Here is a 26,465-nt window from a genome sequence, read left to right as displayed (position 1 = left end):
ACTGATAATAACACACTGACTGATAATAACACACTGACTGATAATAACACACTGACTGATAATAACACACTGACTGATAATAACACACTGACTGATAATAACACACTGACTGATAATAACACACTGACTGATAATAACACACTGACTGATAATAACACACTGAGTGATAATAACACACTGACTGATAATAACACACTGAGTGATAATAACACACTGACTGATAATAACACACTGAGTGATAATAACACACTGACTGATAATAACACACTGACTGATAATAACACACTGAGTGATAATAACACACTGACTGATAATAACACACTGACTGATAATAACACACTGACTGATAATAACACACTGACTGATAATAACACACTGACTGATAATAACACACTGACTGATAATAACACACTGACTGATAATAACACACTGAGTGATAATAACACACTGACTGATAATAACACACTGAGTGATAATAACACACTGACTGATAATAACACACTGACTGATAATAACACACTGACTGATAATAACACACTGAGTGATAATAACACACTGACTGATAATAACACACTGACTGATAATAACACACTGACTGATAATAACACACTGAGTGATAATAACACACTGACTGATAATAACACACTGACTGATAATAACACACTGAGTGATAATAACACACTGAGTGATAATAACACACTGACTGATAATAACACACTGACTGATAATAACACACTGAGTGATAATAACACACTGACTGATAATAACACACTGACTGATAATAACACACTGAGTGATAATAACACACTGACTGATAATAACACACTGACTGATAATAACACACTGACTGATAATAACACACTGACTGATAATAACACACTGACTGATAATAACTGACTGATAATAACACACTGACTGATAATAACACACTGACGTGATAATAACACTGACTGATAATAACACACTGACTGAATATAACACTGACTGATAATAACACACTGAGTGATAATAACACACTGAGTGATAATAACACACTGACTGATAATAACACACTGACATGATAATAACCACTGACTGATAATAACACTGACTGATAATAACACACTGAGTGATAATAACACTGACTGATAATAACACACTGACTGATAATAACACACTGAGTGATAATAACACACTGGACTGATAATAACACACTGACTGATAATAACACACTGAGTGATAATAACACTGACTGATAATAACACACTGAGTGATAATAACACACTGACTGATAATAACACACTGAGTGATAATAACACACTGAGTGATAATAACACACTGACTGATAATAACACACTGAGTGATAATAACACACTGAGTGATAATAACACACTGAGTGATAATAACACACTGAGTGATAATAACACACTGAGTGATAATAACACACTGACTGATAATAACACACTGACTGATAATAACACACTGACTGATAATAACACACTGACTGATAATAACACACTGACTGATAATAACACACTGACTGATAATAACACACTGACTGATAATAACACACTGACTGATAATAACACACTGACTGATAATAACACACTGAGTGATAATAACACACTGAGTGATAATAACACTGAGTGATAATAACACACTGAGTGATAATAACACACTGACTGATAATAACACACTGAGTGATAATAACACACTGACTGATAATAACACACTGAGTGATAATAACACACTGACTGATAATAACACACTGACGTGATAATAACACACTGACTGATAATAACACACTGAGTGATAATAACACACTGACTGATAATAACACACTGACTGATAATAACACACTGAGTGATAATAACACACTGAGTGATAATAACACACTGACTGATAATAACACTGACTGATAATAACACACTGAGTGATAATAACACACTGACTGATAATAACACACTGAGTGATAATAACACACTGACTGATAATAACACACTGAGTGATAATAACACACTGAGTGATAATAACACACTGACTGATAATAACACACTGACTGATAATAACACACTGACTGATAATAACACACTGACTGATAATAACACACTGAGCTGATAATAACACACTGACTGATAATAACACACTGAGTGATAATAACACACTGACTGATAATAACACACTGACTGATAATAACACACTGAGTGATAATAACACACTGACTGATAATAACACACTGACTGATAATAACACACTGAGTGATAATAACACACTGACTGATAATAACACACTGACTGATAATAACACACTGACTGATAATAACACACTGACTGATAATAACACACTGACTGATAATAACACACTGAGTGATAATAACACACTGACTGATAATAACACTGACTGATAATAACACACTGAGTGATAATAACACACTGAGTGATAATAACACACTGAGTGATAATAACACACTGAGTGATAATAACACACTGACTGATAATAACACACTGACTGATAATAACACACTGAGTGATAATAACACACTGAGTGATAATAACACTGACTGATAATAACACACTGAGTGATAATAACACACTGACTGATAATAACACACTGAGTGATAATAACACACTGACTGATAATAACACACTGAGTGATAATAACACACTGAGTGATAATAACACACTGACTGATAATAACACACTGACTGATAATAACACACTGATTGATAATAACACACTGACTGATAATAACACACTGAGTGATAATAACACACTGACTGATAATAACACACTGACTGATAATAACACACTGACTGATAATAACACACTGACTGATAATAACACACTGACTGATAATAACACACTGACTGATAATAACACACTGACTGATAATAACACACTGACTGATAATAACACACTGACGTGATAATAACACACTGACTGATAATAACACACTGAGTGATAATAACACACTGAGCTGATAATAACACACTGACTGATAATAACACACTGACTGATAATAACACACTGAGTGATAATAACACACTGAGTGATAATAACACACTGACTGATAATAACACACTGACTGATAATAACACACTGACTGATAATAACACACTGACTGATAATAACACACTGACTGATAATAACACACTGACTGATAATAACACACTGAGTGATAATAACACACTGAGTGATAATAACACACTGAGTGATAATAACACACTGACTGATAATAACACACTGACTGATAATAACACACTGAGTGATAATAACACACTGAGTGATAATAACACACTGAGTGATAATAACACACTGACTGATAATAACACACTGAGTGATAATAACACTGACTGATAATAACACACTGACTGATAATAACACACTGAGTGATAATAACACACTGACTGATAATAACACACTGAGTGATAATAACACACTGACTGATAATAACACACTGACTGATAATAACACACTGACTGATAATAACACACTGACTGATAATAACACACTGACTGATAATAACACACTGACTGATAATAACACACTGACTGATAATAACACACTGAGTGATAATAACACACTGACTGATAATAACACACTGACTGATAATAACACTGACTGATAATAACACACTGAGTGATAATAACACACTGAGTGATAATAACACACTGACTGATAATAACACTGACTGATAATAACACACTGACTGATAATAACACACTGACTGATAATAACACACTGACTGATAATAACACTGACTGATAATAACACACTGACTGATAATAACACACTGACTGATAATAACACACTGACTGATAATAACACACTGACTGATAATAACACACTGACTGATAATAACACTGAGTGATAATAACACACTGACTGATAATAACACTGACTGATAATAACACACTGACTGATAATAACACACTGACTGATAATACACACTGACTGATAATAACACACTGACTGATAATAACACACTGACTGATAATAACACTGAGTGATAATAACACACTGACTGATAATAACACTGACTGATAATAACACACTGACTGATAATAACACACTGACTGATAATAACACACTGACTGATAATAACACACTGACTGATAATAACACACTGACTGATAATAACACACTGACTGATAATAACACACTGACTGATAATAACACACTGAGTGATAATAACACACTGACTGATAATAACACACTGACTGATAATAACACTGAGTGATAATAACACACTGACTGATAATAACACACTGACTGATAATAACACACTGACTGATAATAACACACTGACTGATAATAACACACTGAGTGATAATAACACACTGACTGATAATAACACACTGACTGATAATAACACACTGACTGATAATAACACACTGACTGATAATAACACACTGACTGATAATAACACACTGAGTGATAATAACACACTGAGTGATAATAACACTGACTGATAATAACACACTGACTGATAATAACACACTGACTGATAATAACACACTGAGTGATAATAACACACTGAGTGATAATAACACACTGAGTGATAATAACACACTGAGTGATAATAACACACTGACTGATAATAACACACTGACTGATAATAACACACTGAGTGATAATAAACACTGACTGATAATAACACACTGACTGATAATAACACACTGACTGATAATAACACACTGACTGATAATAACACACTGACTGATAATAACACACTGACTGATAATAACACACTGAGTGATAATAACACTGACTGATAATAACACACTGACTGATAATAACACACTGACTGATAATAACACACTGACTGATAATAACACACTGACTGATAATAACACACTGAGTGATAATAACACACTGACTGATAATAACACTGACTGATAATAACACACTGACTGATAATAACACACTGAGTGATAATAACACACTGAGTGATAATAACACTGACTGATAATAACACACTGAGTGATAATAACACACTGAGTGATAATAACACACTGAGTGATAATAACACACTGACTGATAATAACACACTGAGTGATAATAACACACTGAGTGATAATAACACACTGACTGATAATAACACACTGACTGATAATAACACACTGACTGATAATAACACACTGACTGATAATAACACACTGAGTGATAATAACACACTGACTGATAATAACACACTGACTGATAATAACACACTGACTGATAATAACACACTGACTGATAATAACACTGAGTGATAATAACACACTGACTGATAATAACACTGACTGATAATAACACACTGACTGATAATAACACACTGAGTGATAATAACACACTGAGTGATAATAACACACTGACTGATAATAACACACTGACTGATAATAACACACTGAGTGATAATAACACACTGACTGATAATAACACTGACTGATAATAACACACTGAGTGATAATAACACTGACTGATAATAACACTGACTGATAATAACACACTGAGTGATAATAACACACTGAGTGATAATAACACACTGACTGATAATAACACACTGAGTGATAATAACACACTGAGTGATAATAACACACTGACTGATAATAACACACTGACTGATAATAACACACTGAGTGATAATAACACACTGAGTGATAATAACACACTGACTGATAATAACACACTGATGATAATAAACACACTGAGTGATAATAACACACTGAGTGATAATAACACACTGACTGATAATAACACACTGACTGATAATAACACACTGAGTGATAATAACACACTGAGTGATAATAACACACTGAGTGATAATAACACACTGACTGATAAAACACTGACTGATAATAACACACTGAGTGATAATAACACACTGAGTGATAATAACACACTGAGTGATAATAACACACTGAGTGATAATAACACACTGACTGATAATAACACACTGACTGATAATAACACACTGAGTGATAATAACACACTGAGTGATAATAACACACTGAGTGATAATAACACACTGACTGATAATAACACTGACTGATAATAACACACTGAGTGATAATAACACACTGAGTGATAATAACACACTGACTGATAATAACACACTGAGTGATAATAACACTGACTGATAATAACACACTGACTGATAATAACACACTGACTGATAATAACACTGACTGATAATAACACACTGAGTGATAATAACACACTGACTGATAATAACACACTGAGTGATAATAACACACTGACTGATAATAACACTGACTGATAATAACACACTGAGTGATAATAACACACTGACTGATAATAACACACTGAGTGATAATAACACACTGAGTGATAATAACACACTGACTGATAATAACACACTGACTGATAATAACACACTGACTGATAATAACACACTGACTGATAATAACACACTGACTGATAATAACACACTGACTGATAATAACACCTGATGATAATAACACACTGACTGATAATAACACACTGACTGATAATAACACACTGAGTGATAATAACACACTGAGTGATAATAACACACTGACTGATAATAACACTGACTGATAATAACACACTGAGTGATAATAACACACTGAGTGATAATAACACTGACTGATAATAACACACTGACTGATAATAACACACTGAGTGATAATAACACACTGACTGATAATAACACACTGACTGATAATAACACACTGACTGATAATAACACACTGAGTGATAATAACACACTGACTGATAATAACACTGACTGATAATAACACACTGAGTGATAATAACACACTGAGTGATAATAACACACTGACTGATAATAACACACTGACTGATAATAACACACTGAGTGATAATAACACACTGACTGATAATAACACACTGACTGATAATAACACACTGAGTGATAATAACACACTGAGTGATAATAACACTGACTGATAATAACACACTGAGTGATAATAACACACTGAGTGATAATAACACACTGAGTGATAATAACACTGACTGATAATAACACTGAGATAATAACACACTGACTGATAATAACACACTGAGTGATAATAACACTGACTGATAATAACACACTGAGTGATAATAACACACTGACTGATAATAACACACTGACTGATAATAACACACTGACTGATAATAACACTGACTGATAATAACACACTGACTGATAATAACACACTGAGTGATAATAACACACTGACTGATAATAACACACTGAGTGATAATAACACACTGAGTGATAATAACACACTGACTGATAATAACACACTGACTGATAATAACACACTGAGTGATAATAACACACTGACTGATAATAACACACTGAGTGATAATAACACACTGACTGATAATAACACACTGAGTGATAATAACACACTGACTTATAATAACACACTGAGTGATAATAACACTGAGTGATAATAACACACTGACTGATAATAACACTGACTGATAATAACACACTGACTGATAATAACACACTGACTGATAATAACACACTGACTGATAATAACACACTGACTGATAATAACACTGAGTGATAATAACACACTGACTGATAATAACACACTGACTGATAATAACACACTGACTGATAATAACACACTGACTGATAATAACACACTGACTGATAATAACACACTGAGTGATAATAACACACTGACTGATAATAACACACTGAGTGATACTAACACACTGACTGATAATAACACACTGAGTGATAATAACACACTGACTGATAATAACACACTGAGTGATAATAACACTGAGTGATAATAACACACTGACTGATAATAACACACTGACTGATAATAACACACTGACTGATAATAACACACTGACTGATAATAACACACTGAGTGATAATAACACTGATGATATACACACTGACTGATAATAACACACTGAGTGATAATAACACACTGAGTGATAATAACACACTGACTGATAATAACACACTGACTGATAATAACACACTGACTGATAATAACACACTGAGTGATAATAACACACTGAGTGATAATAACACACTGACTGATAATAACACACTGAGTGATAATAACACACTGAGTGATAATAACACACTGAGTGATAATAACACACTGAGTGATAATAACACACTGACTGATAATAACACACTGAGTGATAATAACACACTGAGTGATAATAACACACTGACTGATAATAACACACTGAGTGATAATAACACACTGAGTGATAATAACACACTGAGTGATAATAACACACTGACTGATAATAACACACTGACTGATAATAACACACTGACTGATAATAACACACTGAGTGATAATAACACTGAGTGATAATAACACTGACTGATAATAACACACTGACTGATAATAACACACTGACTGATAATAACACACTGACTGATAATAACACACTGAGTGATAATAACACACTGACTGATAATAACACACTGACTGATAATAACACACTGAGTGATAATAACACACTGACTGATAATAACACACTGACTGATAATAACACACTGACTGATAATAACACACTGACTGATAATAACACACTGAGTGATAATAACACTGACTGATAATAACACACTGAGTGATAATAACACACTGACTGATAATAACACACTGAGTGATAATAACACACTGACTGATAATAACACACTGACTGATAATAACACACTGAGTGATAATAACACACTGACTGATAATAACACAATGACTGATAATAACACACTGACTGATAATAACACACTGAGTGATAATAACACACTGACTGATAATAACACACTGATTTGATATAACAACACTGAGTGATAATAACACACTGGTGATAATAACACACCTGACGTGACTAATACACACACTGACTGATACATAACACACTGACTGATAATAACACACTGAGTGATAATAACACACTGAGTGATAATAACACACTGACTGATAATAACACACTGACTGATAATAACACACTGAATGATAATAACACACTGAGTGATAATAACACACTGACTGATAATAACACACTGAGTGATAATAACACACTGAGTGATAATAACACACTGGAGTGATAATAACACACTGAGTGTATAATAACACACTGAGTGATAATAACACACTGACTGATAATAACCACTGACTTGATAATAACACACTGAGTGATAATAACACACTGACTGATAATAACACCTGAGTGATAATTAACACACTGAGTGTATAACACACTGCGTATACATACACACTGACTGATAATAACACACTGACTGATAATAACACTGACTGATAATAACACACTGAGTGATAATAACACACTGACTGATAATAACACACTGACTGATAATAACACACTGAGTGATAATAACACACTGACTGATAATAACACACTGACTGATAATAACACACTGAGTGATAATAACACACTGAGTGATAATAACACACTGACTGATAATAACACACTGACTGATAATAACACACTGAGTGATAATAACACACTGACTGATAATAACACACTGAGTGATAATAACACACTGAGTGATAATAACACACTGAGTGATAATAACACACTGAGTGATAATAACACACTGAGTGATAATAACACACTGACTGATAATAACACACTGACTGATAATAACACACTGAGTGATAATAACACACTGACTGATAATAACACACTGAGTGATAATAACACACTGACTGATAATAACACACTGACTGATAATAACACACTGAGTGATAATAACACACTGAGTGATAATAACACACTGAGTGATAATAACACACTGAGTGATAATAACACACTGACTGATAATAACACACTGAGTGATAATAACACTGACTGATAATAACACACTGAGTGATAATAACACACTGACTGATAATAACACTGACTGATAATAACACTGACTGATAATAACACACTGAGTGATAATAACACACTGACTGATAATAACACACTGACTGATAATAACACACTGACTGATAATAACACTTGACTGATAATAACACATGAGTGATAAACACACTGACTGAATAATAACACACTGACTGATAATAACCACTGAGTGATAATAACACACTGACTGATAATAACACACTGAGTGATAATACACACTGACTGATAATAACACCTGATGATAATACACACTGAGTGATAATAACACATGACTGATAATAACCACTGAGTGAAATAACACACTGACGTGAGATAACACACTGACTGATAATAACACACTGACTGATAATCACACTGACTGATAATAACACACTGAGTGATAATAACACACTGAGTGATAATAACACACTGACTGATAATACACACTGACTGATAATAACACACTGATGATAATAACACCTGACTGATAATAACACAGGATGATAATAACACACTGAGTGATAATAACACACTGAGTGATAATAACACACTGACTGATAATAACACACTGAGTGATAATAACACACTGAGTGATAATAACACACTGACTGATAATAACACACTGACTGATAATAACACACTGACTGATAATAACACTGAGTGATAATAACACACTGACTGATAATAACACTCTGAGTGATAATAACACACTGACTGATAATAACACACTGACTGATAATAACACACTGACTGATAATAACACACTGACTGATAATAACACACTGACTGATAATGACACATTGACTGTTCATATTCACACATTTAGGGAGGCAGAGGGTAACCAAACTGCATCAGATTATTAGAAATTGGAGCAGTCCATTTGGCCCATCCATCTTGCGCTGCCATTGAATAAGATAATTTCATTTCATAGAATTTACAGTGCAGAAGGAGGCCATTTGGCCCATCGGCTGGGCCCATTTCGGGCATCATGCCTGACGTAATTGTGGCTTACCTCCACTTGCCTGTTCCCCATAAATTTTGATTCACTTGTACGTCCAAAATCATCTAAAAGTCTTTTCTGAGTTCATCAGCCTGTGGACACTTTCACCACTGCCATGGTGTTAACTGGGGAAGATTCAAAGCTGATCTCTAGCAACTCTAAACTGGGAAGCACAGTGAGTTATCAAAAGCTTGGTGGGGTGTGGAGTTATCAAAAGTAGCAGGATTATATTGAAGAACACCTATAATCTCATGGCCTGGCATTTCTCTCACCCTACTGTCACCATTAAACCAACGGACTTGCCTTGTTTAGTGAGGAATGCAGGAAAACGTGTCAGGAGCAGCACCAGTCAAACCTAAAGGTGTGATGTCTACCTGGTGGATCTACAACACAGGACTACATGTTAAACAGTAGAATCAACAAGCAATAGTCGGAGCTAAACAATTCTATCTTCCATTGAACCCCCAATGCAGGCAACACCCCTGCTACAAGATCAGGGACTCATGTCATGGCACTTGAGCCTGGTTTGCCATAGAAGCAAGGACACAGGAACACGATTCCACTGAGTTCAACTAGCAACAACTCACAAATAGATGAAGTAATAGGATCAATAAGCGTGTGATCAGCAAGTCCTAGGTTTGTCATAAAATGGTTAGATCTAAAAAGGAGTTCTAACCTTGTACATTACATTGGTTCAGCATGTGGAAAATCCTTTCCTGTTCTGCTTCTGTTGCTTAGCATGTATGTAGCCTCATACTGTAGCACCACCAGGTTGGCATAGGACAGAGAATTATCTCTGCCGAGGGCTGCACTGTGGTACAGTGGTTAGCACTGCTGCCACACAGCGCCAGGGTCCCGTGTTCGATTCCAGCCTTGGGTCACTGTCTGTGTGGAGTTTGCAGATTCTCCCCATGTCTGTGTGGGTTTCGTCCGGGTGCTTTGGTTTCCTCCCACAGGCCAAAGATGTGCAGGTTAGGTGGATTGCAGGAAATTACATAGGGCATGATCTACCGGCCACATCGCGCCCGAACAGTGAAGCCTCCCACGAGCTTCCCGGCAGCCAGCCGGTATCAGAGTACCTCCCATAATGGGCCTGATCAAGCTCTTCTCGCCTAAGTCGGTTTTAAACTGGGATCTATCAGCCTCCCAGGGAGGTTCCAGACGGGCACACAAACATTGACCCGGTGGAACGGCACCCAACGAGTCTCCAGGCCATTGAAGACTCTTCGGTGGTTAGGGACAATGTATGATGGCCCCTTGGAAAGCGGATACCTTGGCACTGCCTGGCTGGCACTGCAAAACTGGCAATGCGCCTGGCTGGCAATGCCAGGGTGCCCGGTTGCCACTGCCAAGGGTCATTGCCTGAGGGGGCCCATGTGTGTTATTAAGGGGTGGGTGCACAGCAGGGAAGTAGGGGCCTCTGGGAGGTTTGGAGGGTTAGGGGGGGTTGAAGGGTGGGGGTCCTGAAAAGGGGAGGACCTGTAAGGGGGAGTGGGTCCTGGAGGGCTGAGTGTCCTCACTTGGCGGGGTGTGGAGTAATGCCCATGTGTGTGGCGACTGACATTGTCCTAGGGTGGGGTTGTAAGGAACCCTCAAGCTCACTTAGAAATTGAGCACCCTTTCAAAATGTAGCTCGATGTCTGAGGAGCGAGTCTGGCCAGAGAGTGTGGGCTAAACCAGTGAGAAACTCCTCAGGGCCTAAACAAATGACTAAGTGTTGTTAGATAACAGTCGGGAACTCACAGACAGAACCGACGGGAAACTCCCAGAAAAACCCATATAAATGACACTTGGAAACTTTTCCATTCAATCACGCCCATAATCTTTCAATCAGGCAATTTACAGCCTTCCAGAATCACACTGAGTTCACAATTTCCGACTCTAATGACTGCACCCGTTTTGCGAGACAGCAGATCTTGCTGGTGATTCTGCTATTTCCATTAATACTTCCTCTGGGCCCATCCAATGTTTCTTTTCTTATTCACTTACCACTTCCCTTTTTCCTTGCACCATCACCCTGTTTGTCATTTGATCTTTCCTGTCTTCCACCCAATCACAAACTATCCTTTTTGTTCTTTCTAACCTTCCTTTCCCTGACTCTATAAAACCTCCCACCGCCTCCAACTTCCCAGTTCTGATAAAACATCATTGAGCTGAAACTTTAGTTTACACATCAGGAGAGATTAAACAGTTTGGGTTCATACTCACTGGAGTTTAGAAGCATGAGAGGGGCTCTCATTGAGGAGTATAAAATACTAAATGGGATTGATAAAGTAAGCACAGACCAAATGTTTCCCCTTGTGGGCAATCTAGAGCAAGAGGTCACAGCTGGAGGTTGAGAGGTGGTAGGTTTAGAACTGAGATGAGGAGGAACTACTTCTTGCAGAGGGTGGTGAATTTGCATGCGCAGTTGCCGTCTTTTCCCTCAGGCGCCCCGCAAGACGTGGCGGCTTTATCTTGCGGGGCGGCGGAGGGAAAAGTGTGCGTCCAATCGCGGGCCTATGCCCCCCCCCCTTGGCACGGCCGTGGTACTGCCGTGTCAATCGGGCTCCCAGATGCCCCAAACGGGTATCTGGCGCCTGTTTTACGACGGCAGCGAGCAGGTGTGTTTGCTGCCGTGTTGAAACGGGTGTGAAGGCCCGGCTGCTCGGCCCATCGGCCTCGGATAATCGCCGCTTGCCGTAAAAAACGGCGAGAGGCGATTCGTGGCGTGGGTCGGGCGTTGGGGGGAGGGGGAGAATAGCGGGAGGGCGTGAAAAATGTTGGGAGGCCCTCCCGCTATTCTCCCACCCGGCGTGGGGGGCGGAGAATCGCGCCCTATGTTCCTCCCTTTCTCTCTCCATAGATGTTGCCCCTGAGCAGCTGAGGATTTTTGCTATTTTCTGTTTACATTCCTATGAATGGACCTAATGAATGGACTGACCATGGCACCATGATAAAGGATGGCATTCAAGAGTGAGGAAAGAAAGAGGAATGAGGTAGTGATAGGAGACTGTACAGTCAGGAAAATCGTGGTAAGAAGTCTTACAACACCAGGTTAAAGTTCAACAGGTTTGTTTCGAATCACTAGCTTTCGGAGCACAGCTCCTTCCTCAGCATTCACCTATTGGACTTTAACCTGGTGTTGTAAGACTTCTTACTGTGCTCACCCCAGTCCAATGCTGGCATCTCCAGTCAGGAAAATAGATACTCTTCACTGCAGTCAAGAGAGTGAGGCCAGATGGTTATACTTCCCGCATGGTGCCAGGGTTAAAGACATCTGCTCTGGGCTGGAGAGGCTGGAGAGGAACATGCGGTGGTAGGAGGAGGATCCAGTGGTCGTGGTCCATCTAGGTACCAACCATATAGATATAACCAGGAAAGAAGTTCTGCAGAGAGTATGAGGAGCTAGGGACTAAATTAAAAAGCAGAAGCTTAAAGGTAATAATCCAGAGATGTGGGAAATATAGGGCACGATTCTCCACCCCCCACGCCGGGTGGGAGAATAGCGGGAGGGCCTCCCGACATTTTTCACGCCCTCCCGCTATTCTCCCCCCCCCCCCCACGCCCGATCCACGCCACGAATCGCCGCTCGCAGTAAAAAACGGCGAGCAGCGATTCTCCGAGGCCGATGGGCCGAGCCTCCACACCCATTTCAACACGGCAGCAAACACACCTGCTCGCTGCCGTCGTGAAACGGGCGCCAGATGCCCGTTTGGGGCGGGGGGGGGGTGGATCCTCCAGTCAGTGACCGGCATGCTCATGAGAAACACACAGCTGGGGGACCAGAGAATCCATTTGCAATTAATTTTCCGATAAATTTGCCCAGATTAGGTATCAGAGGAACTTGTACTATTCAGTGATGAAGAAGTTGATGTATGACTTTAACCAGAGAAATGTAGATAAAAATCTAAAGGAGGATTGGTCTTACATTGTGATTCATGAAGATGTAAGTCAGGAACTGAGACTTGGCCGTACGGTAAGAAGGGGTTGGGGGAATGTGTGGGTACAGGAACACAGTTTGGCACAGATTGGACAGACAATGCATCTGGAAACATAATAGAAGGATTCAATGAATCTTAAAGGCATCCCGAAACGTGCAAGTGACCTGGCACTGGTGGGAACGGGAAGCGAGTCAGATCGTGGGTCCGATTCTCCCAAATAATTTCAAAGTTAATTTGTGGCGGGTTTTTCAGGGAGTTTCCCGCTGGCTCTACCAGCGTGTTCCCCACCGCTAATCAATGACACTTAGGTCTGGATTCTCCACAGCCCTGCGGCAAAATCGCATTCGGCACGGGGGCGGAGAATCGAAGTTCCCGACCGACTCGGGTCTGGCACCGCTCTGGCGATTCTCCGGCCCCCGGAGAATCGCTCGTCCATGAAATACGGCGCGCAGCTGGGGGACCAGAGAATCCAGCCCAAGATGACCAGGGGGGTCATTGCCAGAGGCCCTCACAGCGATACTCCGCTCTTGACCAGCCGAGTTCCTGACGGCATGGAACTAATGTGGTATGGCCGGTCGGGACTCAGTCCATGGCCGCCCTGGTGGGAGGTGGGGGGTTCAAGCACCAAGGGGAGGGGGGGGGGAGGGGGGGCGCCTTATGGGCGGCCACGGCAGCGACCGGTCCTGTCCGATGCAGCGGCGCACGGTTGTGCGTGTTGGTCCGTGGTCTAACTCCGCCACCGTGCTCGGCGCGGCCGCTGGAGGCCGCCGCCGTGCGCATGCGTGGACTCGGAACCGGAAGTGCGGGGGCCCGTATCCGCAGCCAAAGCTGCGTGAAGCTCCCCGGGTTCCTGCTAGCCCCCAGAAGGTAAGTGAACGACCTTTATTTTTTGCAGGAAAATAAATATGCCGCCGTGGGGACTTAGCCCCATTTTTGAAGAATCCAGCCCCACATTTCTGTTTCACCCCACCAGAGGGATGTTCCATTACGCCGGCTAGTCAATGGGGTTGCCCACTGTGGGGCAGCCCCACGCCGTTGGGAAACCCCTGGGCTGCCGGCAAAATGAAGTATTCTGCCAGCGATAATTTTTGGAGCCCTGGGGAGTTTCTCACCGGTTTACCCCACACTACCCGCTCCCCCATCCCTCCCCCCATGGCAATGTCACCGCAATGTGGTCCCTGGGGGTCCACCTCTTCAGCCCCCTTCAAACTCCCTTACAGCACCCTCTCCCTACTAGGACCCCCACCCATCACCCACCCAACATCCCGGAGGCCCCTACTTACCTGCCCTGCACTCCCCCACCCTTCAACAGCACCCCCCCACGCTCATTTCATCGGCATCCTTGCCCCCTGACCCTTGGCAGTGGCACCCTGGCACTCAGGCACCCTTGCATTACCACCCTGGCACCCATCAGTGCTCCTTCTGTTTTGGCAGTGCCATTCAGGCATCTTGGCAGTGCAAGGGTGACATTGCCAAGGTGCCAAGGTGGCAGTACCAAGGTGCCTGCATTCTAGGGGGAGGGGCAGAGAGCCACCCTGCATTTACCCTGAACCCCCTGGGGGGTCTCCGGTGACCCGAGAGACCCCCGGGTGCCGTTCCGCCTGGTTGACGTTTGTGTGGACCAGCCCGGCTGCAGCCTCATTGGGGAGGCCGAAGAATCACGAGAGGCCACTGGATCCGCCCAGGTAGGTCGTAAGTAGGTTTATGACCTACTTCCACAAGCGTCATTCGGTCAAGTCCATTTTGTTTGGGAGTTCCAACTCCAACGTCTCGCGGGACTTCGGAGAATCCCTGGAGGCGCAAAGACTGTCTGCAAGCCTCTCCCGGCATTCTCCGGCCGCGTTGCATTCAAGTGAGAGCCCAATCCGGCCGGAGCACCCAGGGACTCTGAGGGGATTGAGACTGGAATTTGTGGAGGGACTGCCCATAATTTTTCAGTCTTCCTTAGATTCAGGAGGACTTGAGAATTGCAAATGTTACAACTTGTTCAAGACAGGGTGTAAAGATAAGCGTGCTGGGAAAATTTTTAGATGTAATAATTTTGGACAAAACGAATAGTCACATGGACAAATGAGGGTTAAGTAAAGAAAACCAGCATGAATTTCTGAAGGGAATGTCACGTTTAACTAACTTGCTGGAGTTTTCTTTTTGAAGAGAGTTGATGAGGGCAATACTGTTAACGTGGTGTGCATGGACTTCCAAAAGGCATTTGATACAGTGCCACAACAACAGTGCCTTCACCTTTTCCATTTTAAAGCCTTCTAGAGACTGAAATACTTCCTCTTTTACCATGGCCTGGGTTGCATCTTCTTCATTGATAAAAAGCAGATGCAAAATATTCCTTTAATACCCCATGCCCCTTGCCTCTATGTGTGAATTGTCTTTTTGGTCAATAATCATCCCTCGTCTTCCTTTTACCACCCGTTTACCATTTATATGTCCATACAAGAGTGAATGGAAGGAGATAACAAAAAAGATAATGGAATGCTGGAAAGAGATGGCCCTGACCACACTAACAGTCTGTGCTGGGATTTCATCATTCACAACTTCAAACAAAGCTGGCCAATTACTGGAACTGTGCACATGGACAAGGATTCAAGACTGGAGAAGTTCCTGCCACCGTTCATGTCCCAAGTAAGCAAAAAATAGTGAATACATAGGGGCTAATTGACTCTCCTTGGCGTTACAAATGATGGCAAGATTCTACAAACTGACAAGGCAGAAGATTTCAAGAAGCAACTGCAAGATGAGCTCAAGACCAAACAACCCGTGTCCATCCAAAATCACGCATTGCTAAAACATTTTGCTAAGGTTTACGAAGAGAATTTGCTTGCGTCTATGACTAACAGTTATTTTAGAGTCAAACACTGACAACTGAGCGACCAAAGTCATACAAGACCAACTGTAAAGGACCTTTATAGTGACACACATTGACTGATATTTCAGTCTGAAGATATGTCATGCACACTGACCGGTACCCAACACGTAATTAAAAGTCCAAACATTAGCCAAATGGCAGTCTCTTTGCAGATTCAGTTTGTTGTCGATTTCTTCATGCAATGCAAAATCAATAACTTCCCAATCGAATGGGTGCTGCACCGAAACAAACCACCACATGTATCAGCCTCCCCGGACAGGCGCCTGAATGTGGCGACGAGGGGATTTTCACAGTAACTTCATTTGAAGCCTACTCGTGACAATAAGCGATTTTCATTTTCATTTTTTCATGTAGCAAAGGAACCGATCACCAACCTGTAAACTCCATTTCCCCAGAGCTCCACTTATACCAAATGTTTTCTCCGTTTTTTGTTTCACTGTGCTCCATTTCCCCTTTGGGTGCCAGTTCCTCAGCCCATGCTTGGCAGTCCGCGAGCATTTCTTTATTGTAGGTCAGAGGGGAAGTTGCATGAAGTCTCCTGTACTCATTGTGAGCATCCAGCGCTTCCTGCTCAAATGTTGATAGTTCTGAAAACAGATGGCAGGCACCATTATTGGAGAGCCTGATAAATTTGTACACAAACCATTGCATTCACCCTGTACCTGCTAATTCACAACTGCTGCTTGCCTGGCCAGCTGTGGCCCAGCCCAGCACAATTAATTTAATCTGTGTGTTGAACATATATGGGCTGTGCTGAAAATGAGCATCGTCTCTAATCCTGTCCCTACATCCCCCACCCCCACTTTGCTGCAACACCCATGTGCCTCACTCACTTCCCAGCCGCGGCGCAGCGGCGGGCGTCTCATTCCTGTGTCATGAGGTTGTGAGTTCTGAATAATAACATCAGGAAGGAGACATCATACTCTTCTGTATGTTGACAGCAAGTCTTCATTACAATTTATAGCCATACACACATGTATATTGGAAGGTACAAGTATGGAGCTGGCTCCATGCTAGGTCTTTACCACTCTGTCCATCTCTAGACTGATCCTGTCCCTGGGTCACATGCCTTCTTTCATCACTGGGTGGGTGGTCCCACATTAACCCTGTATGGATCACACCCATCTACTACACCTCCCTCCAATTCTTTATCCCATGTATATAAAGATAAGTCTTGAATTATTATAACTCTTGTGCATTTAGGGCAGCACAGTGATGCAGTGGTTACCACGGCACCGAGATCCTAGGTTCAATCCCGGCTCTGGGTCACTGTCCATGTGGCATTTGCACATTCTCCCCGTGTTTGCGTGCGTTTCGCCCCCAACAACCCAAAGATGTGCAGGGCAGATGGATTGGCCACACTAAATTGCCCCTTAAATGGAAAAAATGAATTGGGTATTCTACATTTATTTTAAAAAAATAAGACTTGTGCATTTACTTTATTGCTACAGCCTTAATGCTATTCCAAGATTATTGCTATTACAGTATTAAAATTATTAGTGAGGCATTCAGATAAATCACAGGCGTGCCTGTTTAAGGACTCAGGTGGTCGCGAGGTTTCTGAGAGGCTGAGTAAGTTAATTATTAAACTTAATTATTTTCCAAACTCAGGAGCTATGTGGTCAGACTTGGATTCTGGGATTTGGATTATTGACGGGTTTCGTTCAAACGGTGCTTCTGACTGAATTCATGTAATGGGATTTTCAGGACTGGCTGTCCTGGAAACTAAAATAAATATCTCACCCTTGTAGACGCTGCTTGCTGAAACTGGACTTCCAGACAACTTCAATGAAGTCTTGTAATATAGTAAAACTTCTGACTTTTAGCTTCCAGGCTCTTCTCTCTGCAGCTTTTGTGTGGTGAATTTTCTCAGCATCTGTAGCTTCAGTTGGGAGGTTTTTAAGTTCAGAATCCATTGAAGATGTTATCTTTCTTAGTTTTCCAGCATTCTTTTAAGAATAAGGCTTTCTAATATTGAGCTGCCAATATGAAGAATCTTACTCCTAACATCAGGAAGGAGTCTTATATGTCAACAGCAAGTCTTTATTAACAACTCTGAACTATATTTTTTTATTAATTAATGGGATGTGGGCATCGCTGGCTAGGACAGCGTTTATTTCCCTTGAGAAATTGGTTGTGAGCTGCCTTCTTGAACCGCTGCAGTCCCTGAGGTGTAGGTACACCCACAGTGCTGTTAGGGAGGGAGTTCATTTTGACCCAGCAACAGTGCAGGAATGGTGAAATGGTCAGGATGGTTGGATGACTTGGAGGGGAACTTCCAGGTGGTGGTGTTCCCATGTGCCTGCTGCCCTTGACCTTCTAGATGGTAGTGTCTTGGGTTTGGAAGGTGCTGTCTAAGGAGCGTTCCTACAGTGTATCTTGTAGATGGGACACACTGCTGCCAATCTGGGTCAGTAGTGGAGGGAGTGAATGTTTCCGGAAGGGGAGTCAATCATGTGGGCAGCTTTGTCCTGATGGTGTCAAGCTCAAGTGTTGTTGGAGCTGCACTCCTCCAGGCAAGTGGAGAGTATTCCTTCACACTCCTGACTTGTGCCTTGCAGATAGTGGACATTGTTTGGGGAGTTAGGAATTGAGTTACTTACTGCAGAATTCATTACCTCTGACCTGCTCTTGTAGCTACAGTATTTATATGACTAGTAAAGTTCAGTTTCTGGATAATGGTAACTCCCAGAATATTGATGGTGGGGGCTTCAACGATGGTAATGCCATTAAATGTCAAGGAGCAATGTTAGATCCTCTCTTGACACGTGTGGTGCGAATGCCACGCCCAAGCCTGGATATTGTCCAGGTCTTGCTGAATTTGGACATGGACTGCTTCATTATCTGAAGAGTTGGCTGGTCAGCGAACATCCCCACTTCTTGACTTTATGATGGAAGGAAGGCCGTTCATGAAGCAGTTGAAGATGGTTGGGCCTCAAGACACTACCCTGAGAAACGATGATTGACCTGCAACCATCTCTTTTGTGCCAGGTATGACTCCAACCAGTGGAGAGTTTTCCCCTGATTCCCATTGACTCCAGTTTTGCTAGGGCTCTTTGATGCCATACTCGGTCAAATTTGCCTTGGTATCAAGGGCAATCATTCTCACCTCACTATTATATACTTCTACACATTAAATAAAGGGTACTGGCTCCTTATCATTGTCCATCACTGTCCATCACTAGACTAACTCTAGTTCTGGGTCAAGTGCCTTCTTACATCACCATGTGGATGGTACTGTACTAATCCCTCATTAATTCTATATGTACCAGATCCTTCTACTATCGATTCATCTTCCACTCCAGTGATTTCAGCACATAATCCAGACCTACCCTCCCAGTGAGGTACTAACTGTTAGAGGTGCACTCTTTTGGATGAAAAATGAAAAATAAAAATGAAAATCGCTTATTGTCACGAGTAGGCTTCAATGAAGTTACTGTGAAAAGCCCCTTGTCACCACATTCCGGCGCCTGTTCGGGGAGGCTGTTACGGGAATCGAACCATGCTGCTGGCCTGCCTTGGTCTGCTTTCAAAGCCAGCGATTTAGCCCAGTGTGCTAAACAGCCCCTTAGTGTGCTAAACAGCCCCTTACTAAGGCTGTTCTCTCCAACCCCATGCCATTATTTTGAAGAAGAACAGGTAAGTTTTCCCAATGTCCCTCATTGTGGGCAGCACGGTGGCACAAGTGGCTAGCAGTGTGGCTTCACAGTGCCAGGGTCCCAGGTTCGATTCCCCGCGGGGTCACTGTCTGTGCGGAGTCTGCACATTCTCCTCGTATCACAGCAGAAACCCCCCAAATATACAAATACATCAGCCACACACTCAAGAAATTTAAAAATGAAGTACCTCCCACTCCTTAATAAGCAATAGATACTGTACTCCGTCACCCTCCCCTACTTCCACGCCCCTGCCCCGCTGACGTTCTAATATTTCACGCAAAAGTCGATGTGGGCAGCATAGTAGCACAGTGGTTAGCAGTGTTGATTCACAGTGCCAGGGTCCAAGGTTCGCTTCCCTGTATACCCCCATCCCATCCCTGGCCCTGACCCCCCTCAACCTGAACCAAAAGAAGAAATATTCAAAACCCTGCCCTGCTCACACCACCTCACCCCCGCAGCTCTTCCGTTTAGTGGTCCTCACACCAGTATGGTGGCCCCTGCACGAGGCCTGAGACTACCCTCAACCCGCCATATTACCCAAACCTGATAAAATAAATAAATAACCTCTATCCCACCCTCCACATCTCCCCAAAGATCAAACCCACCTCAATAAAATGATAAACAGGAAGGAGAATGATAGAGAGAACATAACAAAGATACAGAAATGCACAGCAATCGATCAATGGCATAGAATAACCACATTTCAACAAAGTACAGATTCCCAATCCCATGGTCCAGAACAAAATTGCTCGCATCCTCTGGGGTATCTAAAAAGTTCTCCTGTTTATGAAAAGTCATCCACAAACGGGCCGGATACAACATTCCAAATCTCACACCTTCCTTATGCAGGACCGCCTTGACTTTGTTGAATTCGGCTCAGCGTTTAGCCAGTTCCGTACCTCAATCGAGGTATATTCTGATTAGACTTCCCTCCCAATAACTCTTCTTCACCTGCCTGGCCCATCTCAGAATGTTTTCCTTGTCCAGGAAACGGTGCAGACGCACCATCGCCCTTCGACGTTCATCCGCCTTTGGCTTTCTCCTCAGCGCTTTGTGTGCACAATCAATCTCGAGTGGGGTGGCTGAAAACGTTCTCACCTACCAGCTTCTGCAGCAGCATCTGGCCGACATACTCCAAGGATTGTGAGCCCTCCAACCCCTCCGGCAGACCCACTGTTCGGATATTTTGCCGACGCTTTTGATTCTCCAACTCGTCCACCTTATCACGTACATTTTCGAAGCTGTCGGCCATCAAGGAAGGTCTGCTTCCATGGAGACCAGGTGGTCCTCATGGCCAGCGACGGGCTCCTCCATTTTTTTGCAGCGATGTACCCTGAGTCTCTAGCTCAATTCTCCACTGGCGCTTTAATCGGACCAATGGTCCTTACCAGACCTTCAGAGGATTCCAACCTCTGTTGTTTGAACTGAATAGTTGAAATGTCCACCAACTGAACAGTAAACCATTGGGCCGGAAGTGCCACCTCCGGGCCGGGTGCCAACGTGCCTTCAACCGCACTTTCCAGTGTTCACAGCTGCTTTTTGTTTTACGTTGTTCGTTGTTCTTGGCCGCGTGCATTCTGGACCTCATTCAAAATATTGCCGACATCTTGACCTGTAAGATTCAGGACCTCGGAATCGCGTTTAAAGGTCCGACTGGGATTTATGGGGCAAAAAGATGTTTCCCCGCGTGGTAGCCACCAAGTACACATCCGTCACTGGAAGTAGTTACGGAGTGTCTTTAAGACAAGAGATAGATAGGTTCTTGATTAATAAGGGGATCAGGGCATACGGTGAAAAGGCAGGAGAAGTGCAGACTGGATGAGCCCCTTTCTGCACCATAGAGATTCTATGATTCTTATGGTTTTGAGAAACATACCAGCCATGATCGAATGGTGGAGCAGACTCGATGGGCTGAATAGCCTAATTCTACTCCCATATCTTACAATCTTATGGTCAAGAGTTATCAGGGGCAAACAGAAAAGCAAAGATGAGATGACATCTAGATCAGCCATGACCTTATTGAATTATGGTGCAGGCTCAAAGGGCCAAATGGCCTACTGCTCCTACGTGTGATGTTCCTTTGTTCCTATCACTGCCCTCTGCGATTTCAAGGTCACTTAACTTTTACACTGACATAATACCATAAGAACATAAGAACTAGGAGCAGGAGTAGGCCATCTGGCCCCTCGAGCCTGCTCCGCCATTCAATGAGATCATGGCTGATCTTTTGTGAACTCAGCTCCACTTTCCGGCCCGAACACTATAATCCTTAATCCCTTTATTCTTTAAAAAACTATCTATCTTTGTCTTAAAAACATTTAATGAAGGAGCCTCTATGCTTCACTGGGCAAGGAATTCCACAGATTCACAATCCTTTGGGTGACGAAGTTCCTCCTAAACTCAGTCCTAAATTAACTTCCCCTTATATTGAGGCTATGCCCCCTAGTTCTGCTTTCACCCACCAGTGGAAACAACCTGCCCGCATCTATCCTATCTATTCTCTTCATAATTTTATATGATCCCCCCTCATCCTTCTAAATTCCAACGAGTACAGTCCCAGCTACTCAACCTCTCCTCGTAATCCAACCCCTTCAGTACTGGGATTAACCGAGTGAATCTCCTCTGCACACCCTCCAGTGCCAGTACTTCCTTTCTCAGATAAGGAGACCAAAACTGAACACAATACTCCAGGTGTGGCCTCACTAACAGCTTATACAATTGCAGCATAACCTCCCTAGTCTTAAACTCCATCCCTCTAGCAATGAAGGACAAAACTCCATTTGCCTTCTTAATCACCTGTTGCACGTGTAAACCAACTTTTTGCGACTCATTCACTAACACACCCAGGTCTCTCTGCACAGCAGCGTGTTTTAATATTCATCATTTAAATAATATTCCCTTTTTCTGTTATTCCTCCCAAAATGGATAACCTCACATTTGTCAACATTGTATTCCATCTGCCAGACCCTCGCCCATTCACTTAACCTATCCAAATCCCTCTGCAGACTTTCGGTATCCTCTGCACTTTTTGCTTTACCACTCATCTTAGTGTCGTCTGCAAACTTGGACACATTGAACTTGGTCCCCAACTCAAAATCATCTATGTAAATTGTGAACAATTGTGGGCCCAACACTGATCACTGAGGGACACCACTAGCTACCGATTGCCAACCAGAGAAACACCCATTAATCCCCACTCTTTGCTTTCTATTAATCAACCAATCATCTATCCATGCTTTACCCTTAATGCCATGCACCTTTATCTTATGCAGCAACCTTTTGTGTGGCACCTTGTCAAAAGCTTTCTAAAAATCCAGATATACCTCATCCATTGGCTCCCTGCTATCTACCGCACTGGTAATGTCCTCACAAAATTCCACTAAATTAGTTAGGCACGACCTGCCCTTTATGAACCCATGCTGCGTCTGCCCAATTGGACAATTTCCATCCAGATGCCTCGCTATTTCTTCCTTGATAATAGATTACAGCATCTTCCCAACTGCCGAAGTTAAGCTAGCTGGCCTATAATTACCCACTTTCTGCCTACCTCCTTTTTAAAACAGTGGTGTCATGTTTGCTGATTTCCAGTCCGCCGGGACCACACCAGAGTCTAGCGAATTTTGGTAAATTATCACTAGTGCATTTGCAATTTCCCTAGCCATCTCTTTTAGCACTCTGGGATGCATTGCATCAGAGCCAGGAGACTTGTCTACCTTTAGCCCCATTAGCTTGCCCATCACTACCTCCTTAGTGATAACAATCATCTCAAGGTTCTCACCTGTCATAGCCTCATTTCTATCAGTCACTGGCATGTTATTTGTGTCTTCCACTATGAAGACCGACCCAAAAAACCTGTTCAGTTCCTCAGCCATTTCCTCATCTCCCATTATTAAATCTCCCTTCTTATCCTCTAAAGGACCAATATTTACCTTAGCCACTCTTTTTTGTTATATATATTGGTAGAAACGTTTACTATCTGTTTTTTATATTCTGAGCAAGTTTACTCTCATAATCTATCTTGTTCTTCTTTATAGCTTTTTTTAGTAGCTTCCTGTTGCCCCCTAAAGATTATCCAGTCCACTAGTTTCCCATTAATCTTTGCCACTTTGCATGCTTTTTCCTTCAATTTGACACTCTCCCTTATTTCCTTAGATATCCACGGTCGATTTTCCCTCTTTCTATCGTCCTTTCATTTTGTTGGTCTAAACCTTTGCTGAGCACTGTGAAAAATCGCTTAAAAGGTTCTCCACTGTTCCTCAACTGTTTCACAATAAATTCTTTGTTCCCAGTCTACCTTACTCTTCTCTCATTCCATTGTAATCTCCTTTGTTTAAGCACAAAACACTAGTGTTTGATTTTACCTTCTCACCCTCCATCTGTATTTTAAATTCCACCATATTGTGATCGCTCATTCCAAGAGGATTCCTAACTATGAGATCATTAATCAATCCTGTCTCATTACACAGGACCAGATCTAGGACTGTTGTTCCCTCGTAGGTTCCATTACATACTGTTCTAGGAAACTATCGCGGATACATTCTATAAACTCCTCCTCAAGGGTGCCTTGACCAATCTGGTTAAACCAATCGACATGTAGATTAAAATCCCCCATGATAATTGCTGTACCATTTCTACATGCATCTGTTATTTCTTTGTTTATTGCCTGCCCCACCATAATGTTACTATTTGGTGGCCTATAGACTACTCCTATCAGTGACTTTTTCGCCTTACTATTCCTGATTTCCCCCCAAATGGATTCAACTTTATCCCCGATTGCACCGACGTCATCCCTTATTATTGCCCGGATGTCATCCTTAAATAACAGAGCTACACCACCTCCCTTACCATCCACTCTGTCCTTCCGTATAGTTTGATACTTTTGGGTATTTAACTCCCAGTCATGACCATCCTTTAACCTTGTTTCAGTAATGGCCACTGACACTTATCCCACTGATCAACACAGTAATACAGCAGCAATGGAGCCAGTAAGCACTCTCAAAAACCACATGCTGTACCATAGGGTCAGCTGCGAATTTGGTGATCGAACGGAAAGGGTCCAATTAACACTTACCTGCGTCATCACCCATGTCTGCTGCTCAGTGTTCTGGTGATGCAACGCTGATTCCAGGAAGTCCAACTTCTGTAAAACAGGAA

The 26,465-nt window shown here is 41.8% G+C and overlaps 1 protein-coding gene across 1 annotated transcript in view; it reads right to left on the bottom strand.

The window, feature by feature from the left end:
• LOC119955932 overlaps positions 1 to 26,465 on the bottom strand; it is a 247,361-nt gene that overhangs the window by 205,590 nt on the left and 15,306 nt on the right. The window contains exons 2-3 of the mRNA XM_038782590.1: positions 26,383 to 26,451; positions 18,027 to 18,239 (exon numbers count right to left, since the gene is read on the bottom strand). Of these exons, the coding sequence (XP_038638518.1) occupies positions 18,027 to 18,239; positions 26,383 to 26,398 (229 nt within the window). The 5' untranslated portion in view covers positions 26,399 to 26,451. The remainder of the gene's footprint in view (positions 1 to 18,026; positions 18,240 to 26,382; positions 26,452 to 26,465) is intronic.

The sequence above is a fragment of the Scyliorhinus canicula genome, chromosome 21 (assembly GCF_902713615.1).
Source record: "Scyliorhinus canicula chromosome 21, sScyCan1.1, whole genome shotgun sequence".
NCBI lineage: Eukaryota > Metazoa > Chordata > Chondrichthyes > Carcharhiniformes > Scyliorhinidae > Scyliorhinus > Scyliorhinus canicula.
This window is presented reverse-complemented; position numbering and strand designations above follow the sequence as displayed.